Raw genomic sequence first — 24,466 nt, 5'->3', positions numbered from 1 at the left:
AATTACCGCACTGACTGGACTACGGAGGTCTACTTGTATAACAAAAGGGAACAATTGGATCAATTTTTATTTGTATGCCGAGAGTTTTTCAACAATCTCAACTCAGTCGGAATGTTGTCGAAGAATTACAAAAAAAGGATCTCAAAGAACAAGTTGTGTATTTTTCAAAAACAGTCGACTTGTTTTGTTGGACGTTTTACAAAAAACAGGAATTACTATAAAATTGACACAAACCAAAAGTTGTCGTTTTATCCTTTGATGGATTTTCAGATCTCTGCCCAGAACAAACAAAAAACTGTGTCTATATATTATAAATTTGCTAACTTCCACTTCCAGAAATCCCAGATACTACAAAGACGAAAATCTAGCAAATTTTAATAAAAGAGTACGGTATCCAGTGACATCATTAAAAACATTCAAGCGAAAACAAGTGTGCGCTTTTAAGAAGTACAGTAGTTGTCTTGTGTGCATATTGTCGTGTCTCACTCAGTCAGTAGCACTGAAATTGTGAATTTCACATTTGTATCTTTTTTAAGTTTATTTTCAAGTGAGTTGTCGTTGGAGGCAACATTTGGTATTGGTGGAAACTGAAAACAACTCGGCAATTTAGCTTATGAAAAAGTTAGTTGCAGTTAAATAATGAGAATTCTCAAAATGTTGCAAAAAATTTGACAAGTTGTTCCGATACATACTTTGACAAGAATTTGTAACCTGTACGACGGAGTAAGTTGCCAAAGGTTGAAGTTGATCTCAAAATAGTAGTATACATCTAAATAAACTAATGCTCATCCCTTTCCCCTCTCAACACATTCCAAAGACATGCTCCCTGTAAAATCCGTTTTTTTTGCAAACACAGAACACTGGCTTAACAATCGGCAATGATCAGAGCAAAACAACGGCTTTCTCAGATCGTCGCGGCCATCCAAATTATCTCTGTTGCTCTTTCTCATTCCATCCAGACACATCTATTGTATTTACCCCCTCTCACCTGGAAGGGGGCTCAATCGCGCGGGCGCCCTCCTCGAGTCGTCCGCTCATCGCCGCCTCTCTCCCTCTCTCTGAGGGGCTCTCATTCTTGCTCCCTCACAGGAGCAAACTCTTCGGCCACCACCGTATGTAGATACATTCTCTTCGTTTTTCTTCTGCTCTCCTCCCGGTCATATCTCATACACAACACCCCTCCAATACGTACAAATACACAATATAACAACATACAGACACTTCTCTCTCTCTTCCCGACTATTCATTCCAAACATTTTTTGTTATTCATGGTCCTTTACCAGTTACTTTTTCTACTCTTTTTCCGTAGAGTAAATGGGCTCACTTTTCCACCAACATCTCCAATTTCCCATATATATTGTCTTCAACCATATGTACCCGAAAATGCTCATGTGATATTTAATGAGCCTGGACCGTACGCAACGGATACTGTTGCAAAATACAGGTAAAAATAGAATACTCCAGAAAAAATTTAATTTAAAAATTATCTTATGATTAATTGAAAGTGTTCCAAAAACATTACACCATTATCTTGTCAAATGAGGTTTTCCGTTTTTATTTTTCATTAAAAATTCAAAGGTTTCAGATAAAAATCGTCAAATTTTTGTTGTTGCAAAAAATCTTCAAACCCCGTTTTCGATGTTGGTGATCACCCAGTCGAGCTAGACGGGCGCCTCTCACCTGACTCTTCATTCGCCCAAAAATTACCTTTTTTACTTTTTTGGAGGCGCTTACCGAGCGTAAAGCAGGGATGAGGAATGTCCGATTTGTAGCCAACTAGATAAAAAACAATTAGAAACAGTTCAGATTAAAATTTCCAAATTATTACAAAAAAAGAGATAAATAGTTCCAGTTTCCAATTTTTCATTCGAAGTTTTTCAAATTCCCGTGCAAAATCTTAACTTTTCCTTTCCGGTATCGGTTTCAGTTTCAACCCCCCCCCCCCCCCCCCCCCAGTTCCTCATCAAAGTTTTCCTGTTTGCCGACCCGATTTGCGCGCATTTCTCACACGAGAACACGCGGCCGGGAGCCCAATTGTGCCAGTCACACATTCACCACAAAATTTAACCGTTTTTGACGTATGAAATGTGATTCCTCAATGTGTTCCAGTTTCTCATGAGAACTTCAAAATGTGATGGTGGCGGAGGTGGGGGAGGGAGAACATCAGATGAAACGTTCGAAAGATCACATTTTTATTGGCATAGACTAAAGTCTTGTAATGTATATAGGAAGACAAATATATTATTTAAATCTAAACAATCTACCGAAGTCTTAGCACTTTTAGTCTGTGGGAAACTTTCTCAAAATCATCATTGAGAGGCTTGAACCAAGATTGTTCTATTTTCCGGTGTTTTTCGAAGGAAAAAAAAACGATTTCTACAAAAATTAAAAAATTGAATTTTTCTTCCGAAAAATCAAAAAGGTTCCGTTTTTTTTTAATTTAAAATTTTTTAAATAAAATTATTAAAAAATCAAAGAAAAGTTAAAATGTTTCAATTATAATATATATTTTCAGTTGTGCCCTTGGATTCGATTTAATTGGTTCAGAAGAACGAACGTGCCTTTCCGATGGATCCTGGTCTGATGAGCCACCAATTTGTGCAATTGACGTTGCATACAATAAGCCTGTGACTCAATCATCCGGTAATGTGGCAATGTCGCTTGGTGGCACAATGTGCACAATGACTAATGATGAGTCAAAGTCATTTTGGTGAGTTATTTTCAAAGAAATTCCAGTTTTTGAGATTGTTAGGCTGAGAACTTCCAATTACTCGCCTGATATCTTGCAACTGTCGTATGCTAGTTCCCATCATTGGTGAATTTTTTCAGCCTTCGAGCTTGTCTGCTGAAATTAAGATAATTTTCATATAAATGTTTAGCCCCCGAAAAAAGTGCTGTAAACACTGTAGAATTTGGCCAAAGCCTGACTATTGGAAGCTGCGTTTTACGTATCACAAAAAATAAATATTGGCGGCAATTATAACTTAATTTTGAAAAGTACCAAGTAACCAATATGTGCAAACTACAATGTTTTTTATTCAATTATTTTTTTAGGGAAGTTGATCTACTTGGTGACTATTCCATACGATCAATCTCAATGAGATTGGGTACAAAATCATCACCAATTGTATCTGTGGAAGCGATCGAAACTGGTGGAGCTGTACATGTGAGATTTCCAGATACCTGCATGGCCTTAGATTTTTCTACAAAAAAATAATAAGAATTGGAACTATTTTTTGAAAAACGAGTTGAAAAACGTAGTAAAACTTGTTTAGTTAAACAGTAATCGTAAACTACGATTTCTTCTTAAGTTAGAAATTCTGATTGCTGCAAAGCATACATTTAAGGTTATGAAATTATATAATATCCATCATATTGTTTTTTATGTTCCTCTAGTTTGAGATTTCAATTATCTGAAATCCAAAATTTAAAATTACGTTAATTTTATTTTTAGAAAACCTTCTTTAAAAGACACTATTTTCAGCAATGCATAGTAGATTCTTCACTGTTCACAATAAATACGACAACTTCAATCAGTTGTTCATATGACAATATATCCCGTCTCCGAATCACCGCCACCCGCCGTTTACATCTTTGCCAAGTGAATGTATATGCAGTGAATGCCGGTAAGAAGAAAATAATCAAGTTGTTCCCATATTTTCAAGATGCCCGCCAAAAGTGCTCAAAACACGTGTTTTTATTATGTCTGCGTCTGTTCATTTTTAATGTTATTTCTCTTATGTGTTGTATGCCGTAATTGGCTCTTGCATTGTGAGTGTGTGAGGGAGGATGTTGTTTATTCGGGCATCGAGTGAGGGAGGTGGTTTGACACTGAACATGACAGATTATCGCACTTTTTTTTCTATTCTAAAGAAAGAATAATCATCGATTTCGAAGGAGAGATGTATTGTGTGAAATTGAATAGATTCGGGGATGCTTCTGCTTTGGAGTTAAAATTCATTTGTGACAGTATGAAAAACAGTGCTCAAGATTGATTTTTTGGATGAACGCAAACGGGCACTTGTCTATTTCACAGTGTCGGCCGAAAGTATTTAAATATTTGATTTCTTGATGATTTTAAAAATTTTCAAATAAGCAAAAAACATCTTTCTTTTTAAAAATATTTTAACTGAAGTATTTGCTAATCTTGACTGTAATTTCGGGGTTGATGCAATCAAATGCAGTTTTTTTTTAGCTGTGAGAACAAGACGTTTATATAAAACAGTTTTAATCGTAATATATTTTTTCTGTCACCAAAAAATTATCATAGGAAACACGAAACCATTAAAAGTGGAGGAAACCTAATTTTTCAAAGTTTGGTTTTAGTATCACCATGGCAATGTGCTCAGAGTCAAATGGAAGTTGTTGGAGTTTTTGGTGGAATGTGCTATGCAGCAAGTCGTGATGAGCAAACCGATTGGTTGGGTGCACAGAGAAAATGTCTGGACAGGTAAGAAGCTTGTTTCGATCATATAACAACTATAAGACAATCTAAGCTTATATTACTAGGAAAGTTATTTCTCAAACACTTTATTGAATGGTTACAGAGGATCAACTCTTCCACTTCGAATTGATGATTCTACTCGAAGAGGTCTTCGATCAGCTCTATCAGCCTCATCTTCAGCAAAAGCATTTTATTGGATTGGAGCATCATCATCAATGACTGAATGGAGATGGGTTGATGGTGAAGGAGTTGGAGATAGTGCTGATTGGCCGGGTCAACCATCTCCAGTTCCATCTGCTTCAGAAGCTGTTCTTCTTGCACGTCCACTAGAATGGAAATGGGTTCCCGCATCTCAAACAGCATGGAACTCATTTTTATGTCAATCGAAACCAAAGTTTTGTACCTCACCGGGAGTAGGAGAAGCCACTAAAGTCACATTTTCGTCACATTCATATGCGATTGGAACATTATGTTTTTATTCTTGTGATTCTGGATATGATCTTCATGGAATTAGACAAAGAGAATGCGCAGAGAATGGAAGATGGACTGGAAGTATACCGAATTGTTATCGTACGTTTTATAGGGGATTTGAAAAATCTAGATTGAAAATTTCAATTGTTCAGGAAAATCGTGCGGAGCAGTAAGGCAATGGAAATTCGGAAGAATAAAGCTTCTGAACAAAACGACTCTTTTCGAAAGTGAAGTATGTTTTTTTGTTGATGAGTGAAATTTACTGTTTTTCCCTATTATAAATGTGAATTACGTACTTATTTTTTAAGTAATTTTTCAAAGTCACCGATTCCTACGTTAATTTTCCGCGCAACTGAAAAGGGAGTATATCAGAGATATGCGGCAGATTTTATCCAGCGCCCTCGGAAAAATCTTTTTTCTGATTGTCTTGCCAAAATTGTAATCAAAAACTTAACACATTGCAACACCGACGCAGTTTTTGAGCAATTAAAAAAATGTTTGTAAATATGCCATCGATCAATCAAATATGCCACCGAGACGATTTTTTGAAAGCGTTCCTTTGAAAATCAATTAATTAGTAGTCAAAGAGCTTCTCCCTAAAACATTTCTAAAACTTTATTTTCAGGTAGAATATGAATGTTCAAATGGTTGGCACCTTGCCAACTCGCCATCTCCATCTTATCGATCACTTCGTCGAGTATGTCAATCAGATGGAATATGGAGTGGATCAGAGCCGACATGTGAGCTTGTAGACTGTGGAAGACCTCCTTTGATTGCAAATGGAAGAGTTGATGTCGAGTCATCAACTTTCGAGTCAGCAGCGAATTACACGTGTCATCAAGGATTTCGATTAATTGGACCAGAATCTCTAATGTGTGGAGATCGAGGAGAATGGCAACCAGCGACTCCATTTTGTTATGGTAAGCTTTATATATTACGGAAATAAAAAGGGATACCTAACTGCTAATTTTTTTTCTAAAATCTTTTAAAATGATGGAGTATCGTCCTTGGGATCTAAAAAATCATGAAAATGATCCGAAATAATCGAGTATTACAACTGTACATTTTTTAATCGTATAAAATTTATTTTTACAACTACTCTACTTAAATTTAGCAAAAATATTTCAAATTCCTGAGCTTTGAACTCTGTTGGTTACCGCAACCAACTTTCAAATTCTTTTTTCGTAGCTATAATTTTGAACCAAATCCCAAACAACCCTATTTTTGCCATTTTCTTTCATAAAGGTTTCCAAGAATTGATAATTTTATTATAAAAATCCTCTAGCTAACATTTTTGAGATAAAACAAATTTCAGACATTGCAACACTTCAAGAAATCAGAGGATCAACATCACATGAACATTCAAATGATAACAGTTCTGATAGTACAATTGCAATGGCTGTTCTTGCATCAGTTATTGTTGCAATTTTATGTTATGGTATTACAAAGTTTGCAAAATCGACGAATCACTCAAATGGAGATTTATCAATATCTCGTGATAAATTGAATGCATCAAATGCTGCAATTTATGCAACGCCGTCAATTCCACCACAAAGACCAGATTCAGTAATTTACTATGCTCCAACTGTTGCTCATATGGAGGTTTGTTGCTTTATTTTTATTACTATCAGATAAAAAGAAATATCCAAGTTTATCGTGCAATTTTTTGTGAAAAATTGTATGATAATGATATATTTATTCTTGGAAAAAACCCATCGTTTCCACTGGGTTTTCGTAAGTTTTCGTACATTTTTTTTTTGATTTTTCAATAACGTCGAAGATCTTTTTTTTAACTAAAAACTTACAATATTTTTGGCAAGTTGAAAAATAAACATTTCTAATTAGCTGAAAATTGTTTGTGAAAGTATTATTTAACAGGTGAACTTTGCTCAAAGTTAATTGTAATGTTTGAACTCTTAGGTACCACCCCATCTACTTCAACTTCAACAATTACCAAATGGAAACATCCACGTCACACTTCCAATTGGTCGTCAAATGGGTCGTCCTTCACTTCCCCCTTCAATGTTATTCAATCCATCCATACCACCACCATCACCGACTCCATCTCAAATATTGTACTCATTCGACCACGAACCGATTTATGACACTCCACCTGATACGATACCGTATCAACCAGGTATTCAATTTTATTTTATTCAAAACTTTTATTTTATAAAATCATTTACAACGATTTTCAAAACATTGCGAATTTCAGAAAGTGTATACGAACGTCTTCCCGATCGACCGGCACCTCCTCCTCCGATTCCAATCCGAGCAGAGAGCGGCGGTAATGGAATTGATCTACCGTTACCGCCACCGCCCCTGTTACCCAGATAGTGTTTTTTCACCCAATTCGTTATATCATTCTTCTTCTTGATTTCGAGTCCAACTTTCAATTTATATGACGGGTTTCAGAACATTTATTTTCATTATTTTGATGTATAATGTCTTTCATTAATTTTACATAAATTTATTAAAATCAATCACAGAAAGATGGCGGATGAGAAAGTGATGGAAATGTTTTGAATTTTGAATTTTGAAATTATTTGAAAATCAGGTCAGGGAATGGCAGTTGATTCAAACTTTCGACTTTCTTCTTCATTCCTTCGGACAAGAAGTGGTGAATCAATAACTGAAGACATTGATGCAAGACTCTGAAACTAATACTATCAATGGAACAAAAAAAAACTATAAGTCTAAATACCTGTGCGTCAATTGACATTATCATATGTGTACGATCAGGTTGTTCAAGTTCTTGTATCACTTTTTTAGGAGAGCATGAGCAGTACCAGCTGAAAATATTAGTTTGGACAGTTAGAAAAAATACAGTATGCTGTACTTACCTGAAAAAACTTCTCAAATTTGGAAATTCCCTCATTGGTCGCCACTTTATAATGCACGCCACTGTGAGAACCAATATAAACGGAATTCTGAAATTAAAGTATTCTACGTTTGATGAAGCATAGAGTTTTTAAGTGTGTGTATTCAAGGTGTACAATAGTTCCGAATATCATAATTAAACGCTTCAAAAATTTGTAGATTTTTCAAAATGTCCAGTCAATATTTTGGTAAATTGCCAAACTTCCAAAATTAAAAAAAGTTTTTACTCAAATTCCAAAATTACGATAGGTGAAAACTCTTTTTTCGTCACTTTTTGAATGCTAATAAAAAAGTTAAAAAGCCTTTTTAAAGTTTCACTTTGATGTTCAAATATTTTAGTACTATCGGTTTAAACAACAAGTCCCCTATTGACAATACTCCGCCTTAAGAAAACTTACGAGTAAACCATTAAAAAAGATGACCATGCAACATCAGGTTTTGCAGAAGTTGACGTAGTAAATGATGAAGGTGGTCGTTGAAGGTGCATTTTGTAGTTTTTTTTGCGAGAAAAAACTTTTCACATCTGAAAAATTGAACAATTGCTGCTTAGTCGGGTAGACGTAAATAATGGAACAATTGAAAAGAAGTGAACAAAGAGCATAGAAATTGCAGAATTTTAAAGTTATTTTCCAATATTTTCAGTCAACAACTTGACTGAATCATAATAATTACTATTCTTCTCGACTTTAGAACTCTCCGGCGGAAATACCTAACCGCTTTGAAAATTAATTTCCGAGCATTGCTTTGACGTTGTCTCCAGCAGAGTCCCCAAATGACGTGAAATGGATATCTAGATGTATGAGGAGGACGGACAAGAATAAATCACGTAGCATCTTTTATGGGTCTAGAGACAAAAGAATTCAGCTTTGATTGTATTATTTTATCGTTTTAAAAAAGTTACTATCGGTTTTTTTCGATTAAAATGATAATTCGGGTTACTGTAGTCTTGTTCTCGTTGGCTAAAATATTGTAGAAAAAAACAGTTCATAGCAGTCAGATTTGGATGAATCTGGCCAAAATTGTAAAATTGAAAACTAATATTTCTAAATCGAATCCTTTGGTAGTCTTTAATTTTAAACAAAATCACCAGACACCAAATATTTTTAGTTTTAATTATGTTTCTACGGCTTTAATTTTGCCTCATTGCTGTAAAAATAGGATCGTGTTTTTGAAAAGTTTTTACGTAATTAACATTGTATAATAAACTATAACAAGCTTTTTTGTGCTCCACGTTTGACCGGAAATAAATACCCGTAAAACAGACTCAGCGAACCGGAAATTGACTTGTGCAGTGGCAAAATTAAAATAACAGGAAGACATTTAATTGAATGAATTCCCGTTTTTATTCAATAGAAAAAGTAATAGTTGACTAAAGAGTTACATCATTTTCATAGAAAAATACATAACTCAGAAAATTGTAACAATAGTTATGGGAGCAAAAAGAAAAAGGAGATTAAGATTAGGATTTCGTGGATTATATGAGAGTGGAGGTCGTTTTGATTTTTTTCTTGGTTCGAAGACAAAAAAGTGTAGTTGTAACGTTTTTAATTGTAGAAAAACTTTTGAAACATGACCAATTAAAATGCAAATGGAAGACTAGAGTTTTCCAAATAGGCTTTGCCCATTACTTGGCAGTTTGTGGAGATTAAGATAATTTGTTTTATTTTATTTCAAAATTGATACTGTGAAACTGAATTTATGAAAGGATTTGTTAAACAAATTTTTTTTTAAACCTTCACATTTACGAATTGAACATCCGACTATAAGTTTGTATGATTCAAAATTGTTTGATACTGAAAAATAAACAGCAAAAATTCATTAAAAAATAATTTTTCCTTTAGATGAATAGAAGACCAGAGCACTCGTGATTTTATTAGTCTAGCAATTGATGTTTCGCAAATTTCATGTGATCTTCAGTGGCTTCATTGTTAAATATGTTTTCATCAAATTTAAAGTGCACTTGATCTCACGAATTAAAGAACTTAATTTTATGAACTATTGGGAATTTAATACTTTTATAAAACAATCATTCGTACAGCTCGCTCTGAATGGAAATTATTTATATTTAGAAAACAGCTATTACGGGGCGATAAGCGACTTTTGAAATCCAGGTGAAAACGCGCTCCACCACAAAATAAAAATGCTCCGCCCCCGAAAGTTGGGTCTTGTTAGGTGATGACAGCTGTTTTAGCATGAAAAGTTAATAAGATCGTTTCATTATATTTTGAATTCTACTTTATCAATTTCTACATTAAAGTGCTCAAAAGCAAAAGGAAACGTTTTAAAAACGAAAGATGAGTGAAAAAAATAAATTTGGCAAAAAACAATTGAAATGGTTTGAATTTAATGTTGTTTTCTAAAAAAAATACCTAACGAGACCCAGCTTTAGGGGGCGGGGCGTTTTCATTTGGCGGTAGAGCGTGTTTCCACCTCGGCTACTACAATATGCGTTGCTCTGATAAGAATTGGGCGCCGATTACGGTTCAGTTAAGTTAAAAATTCGCAATACTGTAACGGTATGCGGAAAAGATCTCAAAACCAAAAAGTAGCATTTCCAAAAAAAAACAACTGCTATAGATTCTTGGACATCGAAAAGCAGAAAATAAAACAAAAGGAGTGCTCCAAGCCCCTCTCACTGCTCTTCTCAATACTCACAAACGTGCTTTGAAGAGAAACGGAAAGGCTCTCCGTGGGGCAATGATAAATGCATGTCACCCCCGCCCGTCCCCATCGGAATGTGTCATCCGGAGACCCCAGAAGGCGACACGTCTGAGGAAGAGCTCACGGAGGAAATAGTATTCAAAGATGAAGATACGCAGTGACAAGAAGCAATTAGAGAAAAGGGGCGGAGAAGAAGAATGGTGCCCCCGCGCCGTTTCTCGCCTTCATCCTGGAATTTCCGGTTCAGATTTGGTATAAAAGGCTCGAATGAAGCAAAAAAAAGGATTGGAAGAAGAATAAAATAGAAGAGGCAATCAAACAAACGCCTTCTACTATTTCGTCACGGAATAAAAGAAGAAGCACTAGACTGAGAATAATGAGAATGTGAAGTGAGAGTGCGAGGGCACATGAAAAAATAAATAGAAATGAAAAATGAGCAGCTGATCAAAATGAAATTTATGGAAGCGAATATAAAAGTGCAAGTTAACGATCTGAACATTCAACGATACTATACAAAAGTTGGGAACGGTGCAAAAATGGGATAATAAAATACTACTATACAACATAAAAGCGGGGTCGGGGTCTAGAATCTTATGGTAAAGTTGAATACAAGTTTAAATTTAAAAGTGGAAGAAATACTGTAATAATAAGGGGAAATAATAAAATACGGGAATAGGGGGTGGTGGTAATTTAAAGATGGAGTAGAGTCATTTTGAAATCATTTGTTTTTGCAAAATTGGAAAAAAAATCAGAAAAAAATTAGAAGTTAAAAAGCTAAACAGTAATATTTCGTCATTACGGTCTATTCTTTGCCATTTGAAGCAAAATTTCAAAACGACGCTATTTACTCCACCGTTAAGCAATAAAACAAAAGGTAAATTAGGAATCACTCCAGGCATGGATACTCATTGGGATCTTTCAAAGCACGGGAACACTGTGGGCACACGGAGTTGATCTTCAACCATCGACTGATACAATGATAGTGGTACTCCCGTGTGCATGTATCACAGGTTACTGTCTCCACGGCCTCTTCGATAATTTCGGTACAAATCAAGCAACCGTCTTCCTCCTCTACAACCTGAAAGTGATAAAATAACAGTAAATAGAGGAAATTTGTACTTTCTTCATAGATCTTAATAACTTTGTAATGATTTTTTAAAATCTCACCTCCTCTCTCTCAGTAACAACATCCAATTCATATCCACTGCATTGGAACATCTTCTTCATTACAGTCTCAGAGAACGGCATCGGCACATCAGGAACAACTCTCAGATTTTCGACGACTCCAAGCTTCAACATCTCCAAATTCTCATGAATTGCACACTCGATACAATCCAGCGCCACTTCATACTCTTTCAGCTGCTTCTCGGCGGTTTTCCTTTCTTTGTGATTGGCTTTTGTAGAGTTATACCATTCGAAGAGATCACGTGCAAAGAAACGGAGCTCATCGCCATCAAATTCCGCAGAAAACTTTTGAGTTAATTTCAGTTGGCGGCGAGCTTCTGATAATATCGGAAGAGTTGGAGATGTTGGTGGAGAAGGAGATGAAGAGCACGAAGCGATATTGGAAGATACAATTGAGATGGTTACAGTTTCTGGTTGGGGATTTCTATGGAGAGGAGGAAATTCTTTGGCTGTCGGCACAGGAATATTCAACGGAGCACTTCTTTGAGAATTATTGTCGAGCTCGGAGATTCCTCTCAATAATTCATCTCTGGCAGTTGCTAATTGTGCACTTTGTTGCTTCAGGCGAAGAATTTCGTCTGCCATTTTCCTGCAATTAAAATTCTGAATTTTTTTGAAATGTGGATAAATAATGCTGAATTACATAGTCAGCTATTTATACTTTTTATGCAAAATTTAAGTGAAATTTTAGGAAATAAGGGATGCATTTCAAAATGTTCTTACAAATCAGTTTGGCCAGTTTACTAATTTATTTGAACAAAAATATTGTAATCCTTCAAGGAATAAAATTAAATTTAGAGAAAAATTTTAATAATCGATTTGGAAAAAATTAATACCGTGTCTGTTGAAGATGCTTGGCTTTCATTTCGTTTATTTGCCTTTCCATCAAGGCTTTCTCTTCCTTGATTTCTTCTTTTACAAGGTTATTTCTCTCCCGAATCAGTTCATCAATACGTCCTTGTAACTGCTCAATTCTACTTTCAGACGAAACTTGAACTTCAAATGTTTCAAAACGAGAAATTGTTTCCATTCGAGCACGCAAGTCACCAAATTCTTTCTTGAACTGTCCGCGAGCCAAATCCAATTGAAGATGAGCTTCTTCTGCAGCTAATCTCAACTGAATAGTATCCTTCCATGATTGTTCACGAGATTCGACCATTGCTTTTTCGAGAATGAATGCAAAATATTTTAAATCCATTTTCTTGAATGTGTCAGCAAGAAACTGATGCCTAAATCTAAATGATATTGAAACATATTTCTTTAATTACACTCTTACATTTCACGTGCATCTTCGGATTTGATAAATTCAGCAAAAGTTATATTATCCCGTTTCAATTGTCGAATCACTTCCTTCTCAAGATCCCATATTTGATTCATTTCAAAGTTATCAGATTGAGTTGATCTATTTGAATAACCATCTGTGGGATGAGGAGCATCATGAACAATCAAATCATCAATTGCCGCAAATTTAACATTTTTCTTCTCGCCAGTTTGAATACTTTCATCAGTTTTAAGAACACTTTTCAGTGTTGTAAAATAAGGAGAAGACATCATATTTATGGAAATTCCATCACCAAAAACCACGTCATCATCTTCATAAGTAAGTTTTCGAAGGTAAATTGTACCCATTCGTATTTCAATTCGAAGAAATGGCTTGTACGCTTCATAGAATTCTTGAAATTTGGATCGATCGTGAACAATCTGAAATTTGTAGAGGAATTAATTTTTTTTTGAATTTGTTAAAAAATAAAATTAGAATTTTATTATGAAAGTTTTTTTAAAATTATTTTTTAAATAATTCAAACAGCAGTATTACACAAACGCAAAAATTTGCGCCAAAGATACAGAACTCTCAGAACTATAAAATGCAAACAAGTGTGCGCCTCTAAAGAGTACTGTAATTTTCATCAATTATTCTCAATATTTGTTAAAATCTGTGTTTTTATTGTTTTATTTCAGATATTTAATATATAACTCAATTTTTACGAAAAAATACAAATCATTCAAAATTCCAATTAAATTTTAAATGTACAGTACTCTTTAAAGGCACACACCCATTGGTTTTCTTGACAAAATAGTCGTGGCGAGACCGGTATAAATTAAAACTAATTATTTTTTACCTTATTCCAAATACGTTCCTCGTGATCATCATGCCAACCGCAAACCAATTTAGCAGTACTCAAAAACTCTGCTCCATTGACAACTGTATCGGGAAGAACTTGCAATATATCGTCTATATGGGGTCTCAGTCGATTCAAGAAATCCAAGACTGTCACCATTCGACTCTCTTTTGTATTCTGGGATGATCTCAAACGTGGTTCCTCATCAATCAGCGGCCGACTAATCCATCGTTTTCCTGCAGTTTCAAAAATATGCAATTGTTTGATTTTTCCATTGAATCGTGAAAAGAATGGTCGAGTTCCAAACACCAATGCTGCCAAATAATATAAATCGATTGCATCCAAACAATTATCTTTTACTACTTCAACGATAGAGACGAATGTTCGAATTGATATAAATCTGCCAGATATGAATGGAAGAACTTCTCTGAAAAATGATAGTATTCTCACCTTCATTAAATAATTAACTATATATAAAGTGTATAGTTTGTAGTCTATATAATTTCAACTTTTGAAAGGATAATGAGTTAGAGATAGTGGGGGCATAGGATTGGGGTACTGTAATAGCAGGCTGGGGACGAAAAATGTATTTTTTCTGGACTCGAAAAAACGTTTTTTCTCCGAAAACGAGAAATCTTTTCAACAAGTACCCAAACAAAGAAAAAAGGCGAAAAACAGAAAAATAATAATCTTACGGTAAAATTTCTTTTTCGAATCGCTCGTAAAAATTCTCGACACCATCGACAGCAGGCCGTGATGAATAGTGTTGATAGAGACGATCATTCTCTTTTTCAATTTTTCTATCAATATTTGACATTATCGTGTACGTGAACTCGAGTTTACTGCCAATGAGTGCATCAAAAACATGAATATATCCAGGTTGAAATGAGCAAACTTCTTCGATAATTTGTTTGTGATCTTCCGGAATCGAACCACCGTATGTTTCTTTGAAGATTTTTCGAAGTTCCATATCATCAACAACAGATCCAACGTATTCATCATGATGCTCACTGAAATTTATTTAAACTTACATTGTTTTCTATAATTGTTTAACATTTTCTAATTTGAATTTTCAAGCGAAATTTCACTTTATTTTCTCGAATTTCAGTGTCACTTTTTTTTTGAATTAAATGAATTTTACAATTTGCGAAGATGAAAAATTTTCAAAATTTCGTTTGCAAGTTCACTAAACCCACCTAAAATATGCTTCCACTTCTTGACAAATTGTTAATAAAGTCGGTTTTTGAAATTCTCCAAAGTCACGCGCTTTATCTTCAATTTCCGTAACCACATCGTTCTCTTCTTCAGTCTTCGGCTCTTCATCTGGCTCCAAAATTGCCGCTAGAACATTATCATTGATATCAATCACTGGCTCTGGACACTCATTCTCAAACCCCGTCCAAATACTGAAATTCGTTTCTTCGCATTGCTTCGAAAACCCCAATACACGGTTGATGGCATCCTGTTGAGCTTCTGATTGTGTAGAATCCAGAACAGATTCTGAACTGACTGAAGTAGATGGAATAGGTGATTCATCATCAGAATCATCGAGAACTGTTGCCACAACAGCTTCAATTAAATCACCATTCAAATCTATACTTGAACTTCTTCTAACATCTGGTTTCTCAGCAATCAATGATTTTTCTGCAACTTGTTCAACAATTGATGTTTCTTCTTTATTTGCTGATGTTGATAGATCCTTTGAATTTTCTGGTTGAGACACAATTTCTGATTGTTCAACTACTCCCACATCTTTAGCAACAACAATATCGGATTTTTCACTTTCTTTGCACTCATTTATGGGTTTCCTTGTTTCTGGCACGGTATCTTTTTGGGTTTTAAATTGATCCAGATCTTTCCCATTGTTCCTAACTTGTGACACTCTCGACACGTTAATTATTTCTTTCCTTCTCGGCTCCGGTCTCTTGACTTTCCCCATCTTTTCGATTTTTGAGCTATTTGACGCAGATACCGGTGGAGCAGTTATTTCAAGTGGTTTTTGATTGGGACGAATCAGCAGCCGTTCGTTCATGCCAAAATCTTGTCGTGATGATGATTGCATATTCTGAACATTTTGTTGCATCGGATGCATTGGAACTGGTTGTGAACAGTACACTGGTCCTCGGCTCATCATCACTGGTGGTCCCGACATTCGTTGCATTGGCAATCTTTGAATTGGAATAGGCACAACACCGATCGGCGGGAATTGTGGAGGACGTCCATAGTTGGATTGAATTGGAATAAATTGAGGCGGAGGTGCACCGAATGGTCTGATGATTGGTGGTCCCATGATGACTGGTGGAGGATGACCAGAGAATTGCATTGGCATTGCAAGGAATCGTGGTGGTGGAAGAGGAGGATGAATTTGTGGAATATTTGATGTTTGACTTGAATATACTATCGGTGCATTACGAAAAGGAACAATAACTGGAGGATGTTCAGGTATGTCAAAAGCAGAAGTTGATTCAGAAGCAGGTTGCTCATCTCCGGAGCTTGAGTCCTGTTTCCTGCGTGGAGTAAACGGAGTTACTTTTCTTCGTTGCCCACAAACCAAGATTTCGAAGCTTTTTTCAGCGTCTTCAACAACTTCAATAGTATTTTCACTTTCTCCAACGTGTGTAGCTTCAACGACGACACCTTGAGCAGCTTTATCTACACACATCATCAGATGAACTCCATCAGTTGTTATAGATAGATTAACACTAGTATCAGCGTCTAAATCACTGTTATTAGAAACAAAGCTCTGAAGTTGCGAATCTGGTGAATCAGGAGTTGCAAAACAAGACGGAATATTAGAAGAATTAGATAGGCGAGTTGAAGAAGGAGATGAAAATGAGCCAGTCCTGTTTTCCACTTTTTGCTCGTCGCTGCTCACCACGGAAATGTTCATTTTCTCTGTCTTCTCTACACGTGGTTGAAGCTGTGTGGACTTCTTATTCGGTTGCTCATCAGTCTTCACAACCGTCGGCTTGGCAACCAGCGCTGCGTACTTTGCCAGATGTCTTTTGTGCTCAGCCAAGTTTAGCTCTCTCTGTTTTGCAGCTTCTGCACGCTCGAGCTGAAATTTATAACACTTTTTCATACAAGGAAAATCACATACCCGCTGTTTTTTAATCTGTTGCTCTTTGCTGAGTTGTCGAGCCTTTTTCTTTTCCTTCTTTTTTTGTCTCTTCGCCTCAGGATCAGTTGGAGATGCTACACTTATAGTGATGCTACTTGTACAAGGAGATTCGGAAGATCTGAAATTTTCAAAAAGTTGTATTTTGAGATGTGTTTTTTCTGAAATTTTAAACTCATTCATATTAGGAAAACTCAACAGAAAACAAAAAGCGACACCAAAAAGTCAGAAAATCGATTGAAATTATAGGCAGAGACGAGAAGGGAAGAAAAAGTCGACGTGGGAATTCCAAGAGCTGATCAATTCAAATTTATTCCATACAACTAACAAAAGAGTATGAAAGTGTCTCTTTATCACCTGATTAATCATATGTTATCTATTGAATCTACGCGAAAGTATTCAGAAAAAATGGAATACTTTGTTCTTCTAATATTTTTAATCAAAATTTAGTAATAGAGCATAGAAAAATAGAAAAAATAGATTTCAGTAAATAATTGGAGTTTGTAGTTTCAGATATATAACCCTTTGAAGAAGTGTCTCCAAAAAACTTTAGAGTATAAATATTTTTCTCTTCATATTATATAGCTTTTTTTTCTTTTAAAAACGAATCTTGCATTCAATTTTTAAATTTTCTATTACAGTAATTACTTACTCGACAGAAGATTCTTCATCGTCAACATCCGAATCATCTCGTTGTTCCTGACTCATTTTTTCTTGCTTGAGAAGATCCATTAACGACTTTTTCAAAGAATGAATTTCGTTAACATTCAGCCGGGTGATCAGGTTACTGGAAAAATGATTTTCTCGTTTATTTTTTTCAATTTAGAAATGTAAATAATTGTTTGTTTCTCTGTGAACAAACAAATTAACGGAAATTAAATAAGAATAAATTAATTCAGTGAGATTTTTTGTGTGAAACCTTGGGCGTCAAAAAATGAGGCATTTTCAAAATGATTCACCTAAAATCGAACACTATGCGAAATCAAGAAGCATTTTGAAATATCATTTACTATATATAAAGCGCTTATTCTGTGTGTCCATAGTTTGTAGTCTATGTAGTCTTTGTAGTCTGTGAAGTTTTGGCTTCTGGAGGGATAGTGACTTGGGGTTAGTGTAGGGATATAGTCGGGGTACTGTAGTGGTACAATAGTGGTACGGTAGGAACACTGTAGGGTTACGGTAGTTTCATAAAAAATTAATTTTCAGTCCCAGAAGTCGGGGGCCGCGCCGAAGGTGCGGTCCACGGCTGGTATGACATAAAAAAGAACGATTTCTTTTTAGAAAATTTGCATATTTCTTCTCTATTCTGCTGGATGTTGTAAAAAATTGAAAAAAGGAGAAAAAGGTGTTCAAAATTAAAAGAGCAGATTTTTTGCATGTCACAAAAATAAAAATATGCATAATTTCAATATCCACTTATAGAAGAAGGATTGATGGGTTGAAATATGATTTATTACCTTTTCTTCGAACCTGGAAATCGAGAAGTTGGGCTTCGTGAATCGACTGGCGGAAATGCAGTTCGTTCGAATAAAACACTTCTAAAATAAGTTTGAATATTTAAAAGAACAGAGATTCTCGGATTTTCTTCTTACGTTGAAGGTTCTAAAATTTGCTCATCATTCTCCTTTTTTGCTTCCAATTCCCCTAATTTATGGGATTCTTCTTCGGAGATTTTAACAGTTAAAGAAACGCAAACGGTACCATCCGGCAACGTTATAACTTTGCCTTTTGGGACATCACTCGTTTGAGAATTAGATGAAATGCCTTTATCGGCAGATGAAACAGAACATTGTTCGGAGTTTTCAGATGGAAAATCATTGGATTCACTATCAGATGAACCCATGTTTGATGGCGAGTCGAGAAGTTCTGAAAATTCTGAATTAAATTAAAAATACGATTTGAAATGAAAAATAAATTTTTCAAAACGGAACCGTTGTTCTTACATTACCGACTATTTCGCGGCAATTCGAAACATAAAAACAGATTCCCGCCAAAAAATCTGCGAAGGCAAATATTTTAAAATTACGTACTGTCTGGTATGTTTCCCATTTTCTCTGCTCCACTCGAAAATGTTGAACCGAAATTGCCGCTTCTGAAAAAATTAATCAGTAATTTCAGTTAAAATTATTTTCAATGGCTTACCCAGAATATTGTTTCCTCTTTAAGTTTGAAATTAACTTCCTTGATATTAAATCTTCAATAAAAATTGTTTTTAAACTGTTCAGAAGTTGGTAAAATTTAGATTTCAGGGAATAGTTAAAAAGATAGCTCGTCGCAAACGAAAGTGTTTGTCAATACGATATTGAAGGCTCACGGCCGACAAGCTTCGTGTGGTCTCGCATGGAATACAGTAATCGAACGAATATTTTGAAATACGACAATAAATTTGGTTTTTCTTCATATAAAAACAAAATTAAAATATACACTTGAATCATTTCAACAATTAGTTTTACAAAATAATTCAATTTTTCGGATTATGTAAATTTTCATTAATGAAAAAGCTTCAAACAAACGGAAATGTGAGAAAGTTACAAAAAGTAAAAGGTATTCAGGTAGACAAAAAGTAAAAGGTAGAGGTAGGTATTCAGAAGGCGCGGGTGTCGCTTGTTTCCAGAATTGCAGAAAACTTTTTTTGAATATTGCGGCGTTATTTTATACTTCTATACTTTATCCTTACAGGTCAAAGGGTACGATTCGGAATACACGTGAGGTAGATAAAACGAAAAAGAGATATTTAGTAGGATCTTGATTATAAATCTGAGATAATCGGAAGTCTCCAGTAGAAATTTACTATGTTTTATAGAAATCTGACTTCGAAAAATAATTTCCTAATTACGAAGATCTTCGTTGGTTGGTGGACAAATCTGAAAGTGCACGAAATCCATGTCAGGTTCTCCTGGAGGTGTCATTAGCTCAAAATCCTCTGGAATCGGGATCATTTCATTGCGGGATACCATTGGTTTAAACTGAAAAATATTAGTGTGAAAACGGTACCAGGTCTAGACATTTTGACGCAAAGAAGTATGCCTCTTTAAAGAGTACTGTATCTGTTTATTTCACTATTATTTCCAATTTAGAGTGTACTTTTCTCACTTGATTTACTTGCAGCAGTTTGGAAAAAAATAAGAAAATAAACAATGAAAACATAATAAGCAATAGCCGTGTGGGGCTACAGTATACCCAAAACTTACGGTCGCGTCGAAACCTGGTTCAGTAGTTTTGAAAGAAAAAAAACGTAATTTTTCGAAGCAGTATAATATTACCTGATCATAAGCATCTAAAAATGCTTCAATTTTCTGTTGCTCCGACAAATCCGGTGTAATTTCACCCAACAATCCCTTTGGCTTTTTCAACTTCCCATTGAACTTTTCCATAAGTTCTGTTGCTTCGTTGATCAACTCATGTACCATATTTCTGTCGACCATCGTTTTAAAAATGTGTTTTCCAACGAAAATTCGTTCCATTTTCTTGATAAGAACTTCCAGACATCGGAAATTCAATGGAATACGTCTTCCAATCTGAACCTCGTCTATAAGAATTTCAACGATTCTCTGGAATGCTTGTGGAGAAGGAATACAATGAGTATTGTATGGAGATACAATTGGAAGACATTTTCTATCAATTACTCCCATAGCATGCAATTCGGAATCCAAAATTTCAATAGAATCCTCAGCATTTGGAATTGTTTTACGAATCATCATCATTACATGTTCTGCGTTTGTAAACTCCGCAATCTCATGAACAAGTGGAGATTCCGTGGTTTTTGATGAAAGTTTGATTGGATCTAAAAGTTAAATTTTGTTTCAAAGTATTCCAAGTGTTGAAATATCGCAAAAAACAAAAAAATCTAGGAAGAATCAGGGAATCAAGAAAATTTATTTTTTTGAATTTTCTCCATTACCAAAACTGTAGTACCAATCAGTGCTGAGCCCTTACAATTAAACCAATCAGCGACGTTCGACTCCGCCCACTTCCGTTGATTGGTTCATGCGGAACAAATTGCTGATTGGTCTTGCATTTCTCATTTTGGAAAATTTAAAAAGGGACATTAACCAGAATTGTAATATTTTCCATAATTTTTTGAATATTTGTCTTTTGTGGTGTTTCAGATACAAACATAAAAACACGGACCTTTACAGTAACGCTAATTTAAATTTTTAACACCATTATCATTTAGTATACATTTTCATCAATCTCACCTGAACCAACAAATGAAATTTTCAGTGTTTCCAATTTTTGAAAGACCACAAGAATTTCGTGAAGAAAAACGAATTTTCGTCGAATTCTACCATTTTCGAAAAAAGTGAAAAAACGCAAAAGAATTTTTTTGAATGTTGATGTGCTTGAATAATTTGTCTGAAATTTCAATTAGTTTTGTAAGTTGTTACGTGATATTCTTACTTCCATAGGTGCATACTTCCAACGAACATCAGCCGGAATATTATTTGGGAAATTAACCATTGAAACCATCCATTGGAAATATTGACTGGCGAATGCATTCACATGATCCAGAATCTTGTTTTGCATATTTGGAAATTTGTTCTGAAACTTTGATTTTTAAATAAAAGTGTATTAGACTAAGATAAAATACCCCAATATATTTCATATAATTCTGATAAAAAGCCATTCCGATTTTCGATCGGAAAAATGTTTCAAGTTCAGGATACATTGTGAATAAGTCTGGAGAGATTGCATATCCACGTTCAGTCCAAACCATTGGCTTCAGAAACACAACATGATCTTGTAGTCCTGGATGACCACCGTACAACTCCTGAAAGAAATTCAGTAAAAATAATGAATCATCCATAAGTTCTATTTCAGTTTCATCCAACATGAGAACTGACCAATCAGCGGTTAGCTCACTTTAAACCAAGTGGAACGGCGCCGATTGGTTTTGCAGTTTTCCTTTTGGAGGCAGTTTAAACAAGATTAAAAAAAAATATTTTCAATAGTTTAAATTTTTTAAATCGACTACCTTTTTCGGAGCACTGTCACATAAGTCATCAATATAAGTTTCCAAATGATTCCCATCTTTTTCATATTCCACCATTTCCAAGTATTTATGATTTTCAACTGCTTTTTTGAGAATAAAATCGAGAAATGTCTTCATGTGGGGCTCAGTTGGTGGCCGTTCTCTATTCTGATAATCTATGATTTCTTCTCGAATTTTTTCGAGTTTTGTGAGCGTGTTTCGATAGGATGGTTTCATTTCTGGAATCTGAAATTTATTAAAATTTTGATCAGGAGATATCAAAGAAAAAAAGAAGAAGTTGAGCAAATTACACGAAAATGATGACCAATTTCTGAGCTTAAGAAAAACTCTAGCTCAAAAACTCAAAGGAAAATCTATAAAGGTTTTAGGTTTTTTTTTAATAGTTCAGAAATTCTACAAGTATCATATGTTCAAAAATGTAAATATTTTTAAATTCAATATTTACCTGAGTATTTCCAAGTATTCCTCTGATATCTTGTGAAGTACAGTAGAGTGTTACGAGCTTGAAAATTTCAAACGGGATCATATCTCTCTTCAGTTTTCCAAATCTTTTTATGATTTTCTCAAATAATTCGATAACCTCATTGTCCATTCCATAATCAAGACGAGCATCAAATTTAACTGATGCAACTTGCTGAAATGTAACATTGTAAACATTTTATATATTAGGTTGGTCAAAAAGTCTTTGCAAAATTTTGATTTTTTTTTGGAAGTAGTATTTTTTCAAAGCGAACAAGATTCAATGGGTCATGAATCTTCTGCCCGGCAAGGTGATTCTGGAGTGAGCGGAACAGATGGTAGTCAGTAGGAGCCAAGCCCGGCGAATACGATGAGTAAGACAAAATTTGGATTCCGACTGTCTGGAGCTTCTGGCGGGTCTTAAAAGTTGTATACGGTCTTGCGTTGTCATGGAGCAGCAACAACTTTGATCCTCTAGGGCGATGTAATCGATGAGCATGGACCACCTTTTCCAATTAAATGCAGTATAGGCCAGCGTTGATTGTAGCAAAGTCTGGAAGAAGCTCTCTGGAAATGACACCCTTACTGTCCCGCCCAATTGAGAGAAGCACTTTTTTCCGTGAAGTTCTCATTTGAGGTCAGGTGTCGCGGTTTCCTCGACCGGGTACCACTCTTTTTTCCTGGTATGGCTAACATACAATACCCATTTATTATTTGTATACGCTTTCCCCTTATATGTTTTGCCTTGAAGACGTGAATGAATGATATATATATATATTTATCATTTCCAGTAATGATATCTTTAACCCAGTTCGTTTCCTAGTGAGCAGCGAAAGAGAGAGGTCACAAAGCAATTTTTCTGAGAATCGGACAATTTGTGAGGAACGAGTTGACCGAACTTTTCTATCTTTCCGGTTTTTTGGAGATGGTTGATGATGATTCTTTGGGGATGCTTGAGAGTCGCAGAAAGTTCGCGTGACGTTGCTCTTGAATCATCTTCCAGGGCTCTCGAAATATCCTCGTCGATATTCAAACGAGAGCGATCTTATCTTGGTTTATCATCGAGATCGTAGTTCTTTTTCGTGAACTTTTCGAACCAAAACTTCATGGTATTAAAGGTGACAGAGTTCTTGCCTAACACTACACACATGTTACGACGAGCTTCGTTGCAATTGCAGCTTTGGGGGAACTCGTACAGAAAACCCCTCGGAGGGCGTGACGTTCGGCGAGCAAATTCTCGGTCATTTTGAACAGCACCCAAAAGTTTTTTCAAATATATTAAACATGCACATTACGTACTATGCAAATAAAAAAACAGAATTGGAAAAAAATAAATTAACGCTGAGCAATGAAGAAACAAACAAATTTTGCAAAGACTTTTTGACCAACCTAATAGATTGTAAAAAAAGTTTAAAAATTACCATTGGAGAATAAATATCTGAGAGCATACATCGAAGAAATGAAATTGTAGCAGCTCTTCTCACAACCATTTGGGGGTTTCTGAAAACCATAATCCCGTGAGATGCTTTTACTGGAAAAACTCACCTCTTTTTCGGTTTCATATCCTTTTTTCGAATGTAGCAGTAAAACGTGAAAAGTGTTCTGAAAAATTAATTGAACAGCTTTAAAAGGTGAAAATATTCAAAAAGAATACTGAACCAAAGTCGCAACAGACATTATGGATTTAAAAAAGACGGGTAAAACTAGACTTTTCATTTGAGATGATATGACGATATGTGCATTAGAGAAATGTTGTTCAAATAATTAAATAAATTAAATAAGATTATGATTTCAAAGTTTCAATTTCTGGACGTATGGATATGTTTCCAATGATCTTTCCGCATTTGCTGAATTTCGGATAAAGTTTGTTTTTGAATGTAGGCTTTACTGCACATTTGCAGAATAATATTGTTAGTTCGAGGAAACATTTTAATGATATAAACAAAACGCACTTTTTTGTAATGCTTTTCAGACAACTATTTCGACCATCTAGATATTGCTCTACCAATATTCTATAGCGTTTTAACTTTGAATATCTTCTGAGTTTCAAAGTATCTAAATGTGAGGATTTTACTTTAATTATTAAAAAAAAACATTAATATTGAAAAAAGCGGTCAGTTTATATTTTTGTCTAA

General features: G+C 35.0%; 4 protein-coding genes and 4 non-coding genes across 12 annotated transcripts; 4 read left to right on the top strand and 4 right to left on the bottom strand.

Annotated features, from left to right (window-relative positions):
- Window positions 1–878: 878 nt before the first annotated feature.
- C54G4.4 (Sushi, von Willebrand factor type A, EGF and pentraxin domain-containing protein 1) lies at window positions 879–7,399 on the top strand (the record flags this gene model as incomplete). Its single annotated transcript, NM_059800.5, has 11 exons — window positions 879–1,444; window positions 2,516–2,710; window positions 3,055–3,166; window positions 3,485–3,626; window positions 4,327–4,450; window positions 4,548–5,014; window positions 5,068–5,147; window positions 5,541–5,835; window positions 6,231–6,517; window positions 6,836–7,052; window positions 7,131–7,399. 11 exons carry the CDS (start codon window positions 879–881, stop codon window positions 7,250–7,252), a joined length of 2,607 nt encoding a protein of 868 aa, NP_492201.1. The 3' UTR covers window positions 7,253–7,399.
- On the top strand, window positions 2,534–2,554 carry 21ur-14108. Its single transcript, NR_050285.1, has one exon.
- On the top strand, window positions 2,730–2,862 carry C54G4.14. Its single transcript, NR_050284.1, has one exon. It is a non-coding gene; the product is annotated as an Unclassified non-coding RNA C54G4.14 (non-coding RNA).
- On the bottom strand, window positions 7,323–8,324 carry C54G4.5 (uncharacterized protein). Its single transcript, NM_059799.5, has 4 exons — window positions 8,194–8,324; window positions 7,759–7,845; window positions 7,620–7,707; window positions 7,323–7,569 (listed from the first exon to the last, which is right to left on the bottom strand). Exons 1-4 carry the CDS (start codon window positions 8,280–8,282, stop codon window positions 7,474–7,476), a joined length of 360 nt encoding a protein of 119 aa, NP_492200.1. The 5' UTR covers window positions 8,283–8,324; the 3' UTR covers window positions 7,323–7,473.
- Window positions 8,325–10,478: 2,154 nt separating this feature from the next.
- C54G4.12 lies at window positions 10,479–10,622 on the bottom strand. The gene has a single exon (NR_050283.1). It is a non-coding gene; the product is annotated as an Unclassified non-coding RNA C54G4.12 (non-coding RNA).
- C54G4.11 lies at window positions 10,479–10,763 on the top strand. The gene has a single exon (NR_050282.1). It is a non-coding gene; the product is annotated as an Unclassified non-coding RNA C54G4.11 (non-coding RNA).
- Window positions 10,764–10,896: 133 nt separating this feature from the next.
- On the bottom strand, window positions 10,897–19,169 carry H05L14.2 (RING-type E3 ubiquitin transferase; the record flags this gene model as incomplete). Of its 5 annotated transcripts, none has more annotated exons than NM_059798.7 (13): window positions 10,897–11,534; window positions 11,624–12,230; window positions 12,478–12,876; window positions 12,918–13,342; window positions 13,762–14,188; window positions 14,457–14,771; window positions 14,958–16,819; window positions 16,862–17,000; window positions 17,532–17,666; window positions 18,337–18,417; window positions 18,472–18,745; window positions 18,910–18,971; window positions 19,022–19,154. In NM_059798.7, 12 exons carry the CDS (start codon window positions 18,926–18,928, stop codon window positions 11,343–11,345), a joined length of 4,875 nt encoding a protein of 1,624 aa, NP_492199.4. The 5 variants fall into 5 exon arrangements, with proteins under 5 accessions (NP_492199.4, NP_001368637.1, NP_001368638.1 ...); NM_001373131.2 differs by having other exon boundaries at window positions 11,343–11,534; window positions 12,478–12,870; window positions 18,472–18,754; window positions 19,022–19,169; NM_001380787.1 differs by lacking the exon at window positions 19,022–19,154 and having other exon boundaries at window positions 10,898–11,534; window positions 12,478–12,870; window positions 18,910–18,928.
- A 130-nt stretch (window positions 19,170–19,299) lies between these two features.
- H05L14.3 (RING-type domain-containing protein) lies at window positions 19,300–23,827 on the bottom strand. The gene is made up of 8 exons (NM_001350368.4): window positions 23,753–23,827; window positions 22,318–22,506; window positions 21,855–22,097; window positions 21,471–21,650; window positions 21,281–21,421; window positions 21,079–21,235; window positions 20,143–20,663; window positions 19,300–19,845 (listed from the first exon to the last, which is right to left on the bottom strand). The coding sequence occupies exons 1-8, from the start codon at window positions 23,819–23,821 to the stop codon at window positions 19,708–19,710; spliced, it is 1,638 nt and encodes a 545-aa protein (NP_001337285.1). The 5' UTR covers window positions 23,822–23,827; the 3' UTR covers window positions 19,300–19,707.
- Between the last annotated feature and the right edge of the window lie 639 nt (window positions 23,828–24,466).

Source organism: Caenorhabditis elegans, chromosome I (assembly GCF_000002985.6).
Source record: "Caenorhabditis elegans chromosome I".
Classification (NCBI taxonomy): Eukaryota; Metazoa; Nematoda; class Chromadorea; order Rhabditida; family Rhabditidae; genus Caenorhabditis; species Caenorhabditis elegans.
Note: the sequence above shows the minus strand (reverse complement) of the source record. Positions and strands in the feature narration are given on the sequence as shown.

Excerpts from the sequence above, each read along its gene's own strand:
- H05L14.3 (NM_001350368.4), bottom strand. The coding sequence starts at position 23,821 with ATGGTTGTGAGAAGAGCTGCTACAATTTCATTTCTTCGATGTATGCTC. Across the intron at positions 20,664-21,078 it reads AATTTCATTTGTTGGTTCAG|ATCCAATCAAACTTTCATCA; the intron begins GTGAGATTGATG and ends TTTAACTTTTAG. Across the intron at positions 19,846-20,142 it reads TTTTAGATGCTTATGATCAG|TTTAAACCAATGGTATCCCG; the intron begins GTAATATTATAC and ends AATATTTTTCAG.
- C54G4.5 (NM_059799.5), bottom strand. The coding sequence starts at position 8,282 with ATGCACCTTCAACGACCACCTTCATCATTTACTACGTCAACTTCTGCA. Across the intron at positions 7,708-7,758 it reads AATTTGAGAAGTTTTTTCAG|CTGGTACTGCTCATGCTCTC; the intron begins GTAAGTACAGCA and ends TAATATTTTCAG. Across the intron at positions 7,570-7,619 it reads TAATGTCAATTGACGCACAG|AGTCTTGCATCAATGTCTTC; the intron begins GTATTTAGACTT and ends TATTAGTTTCAG.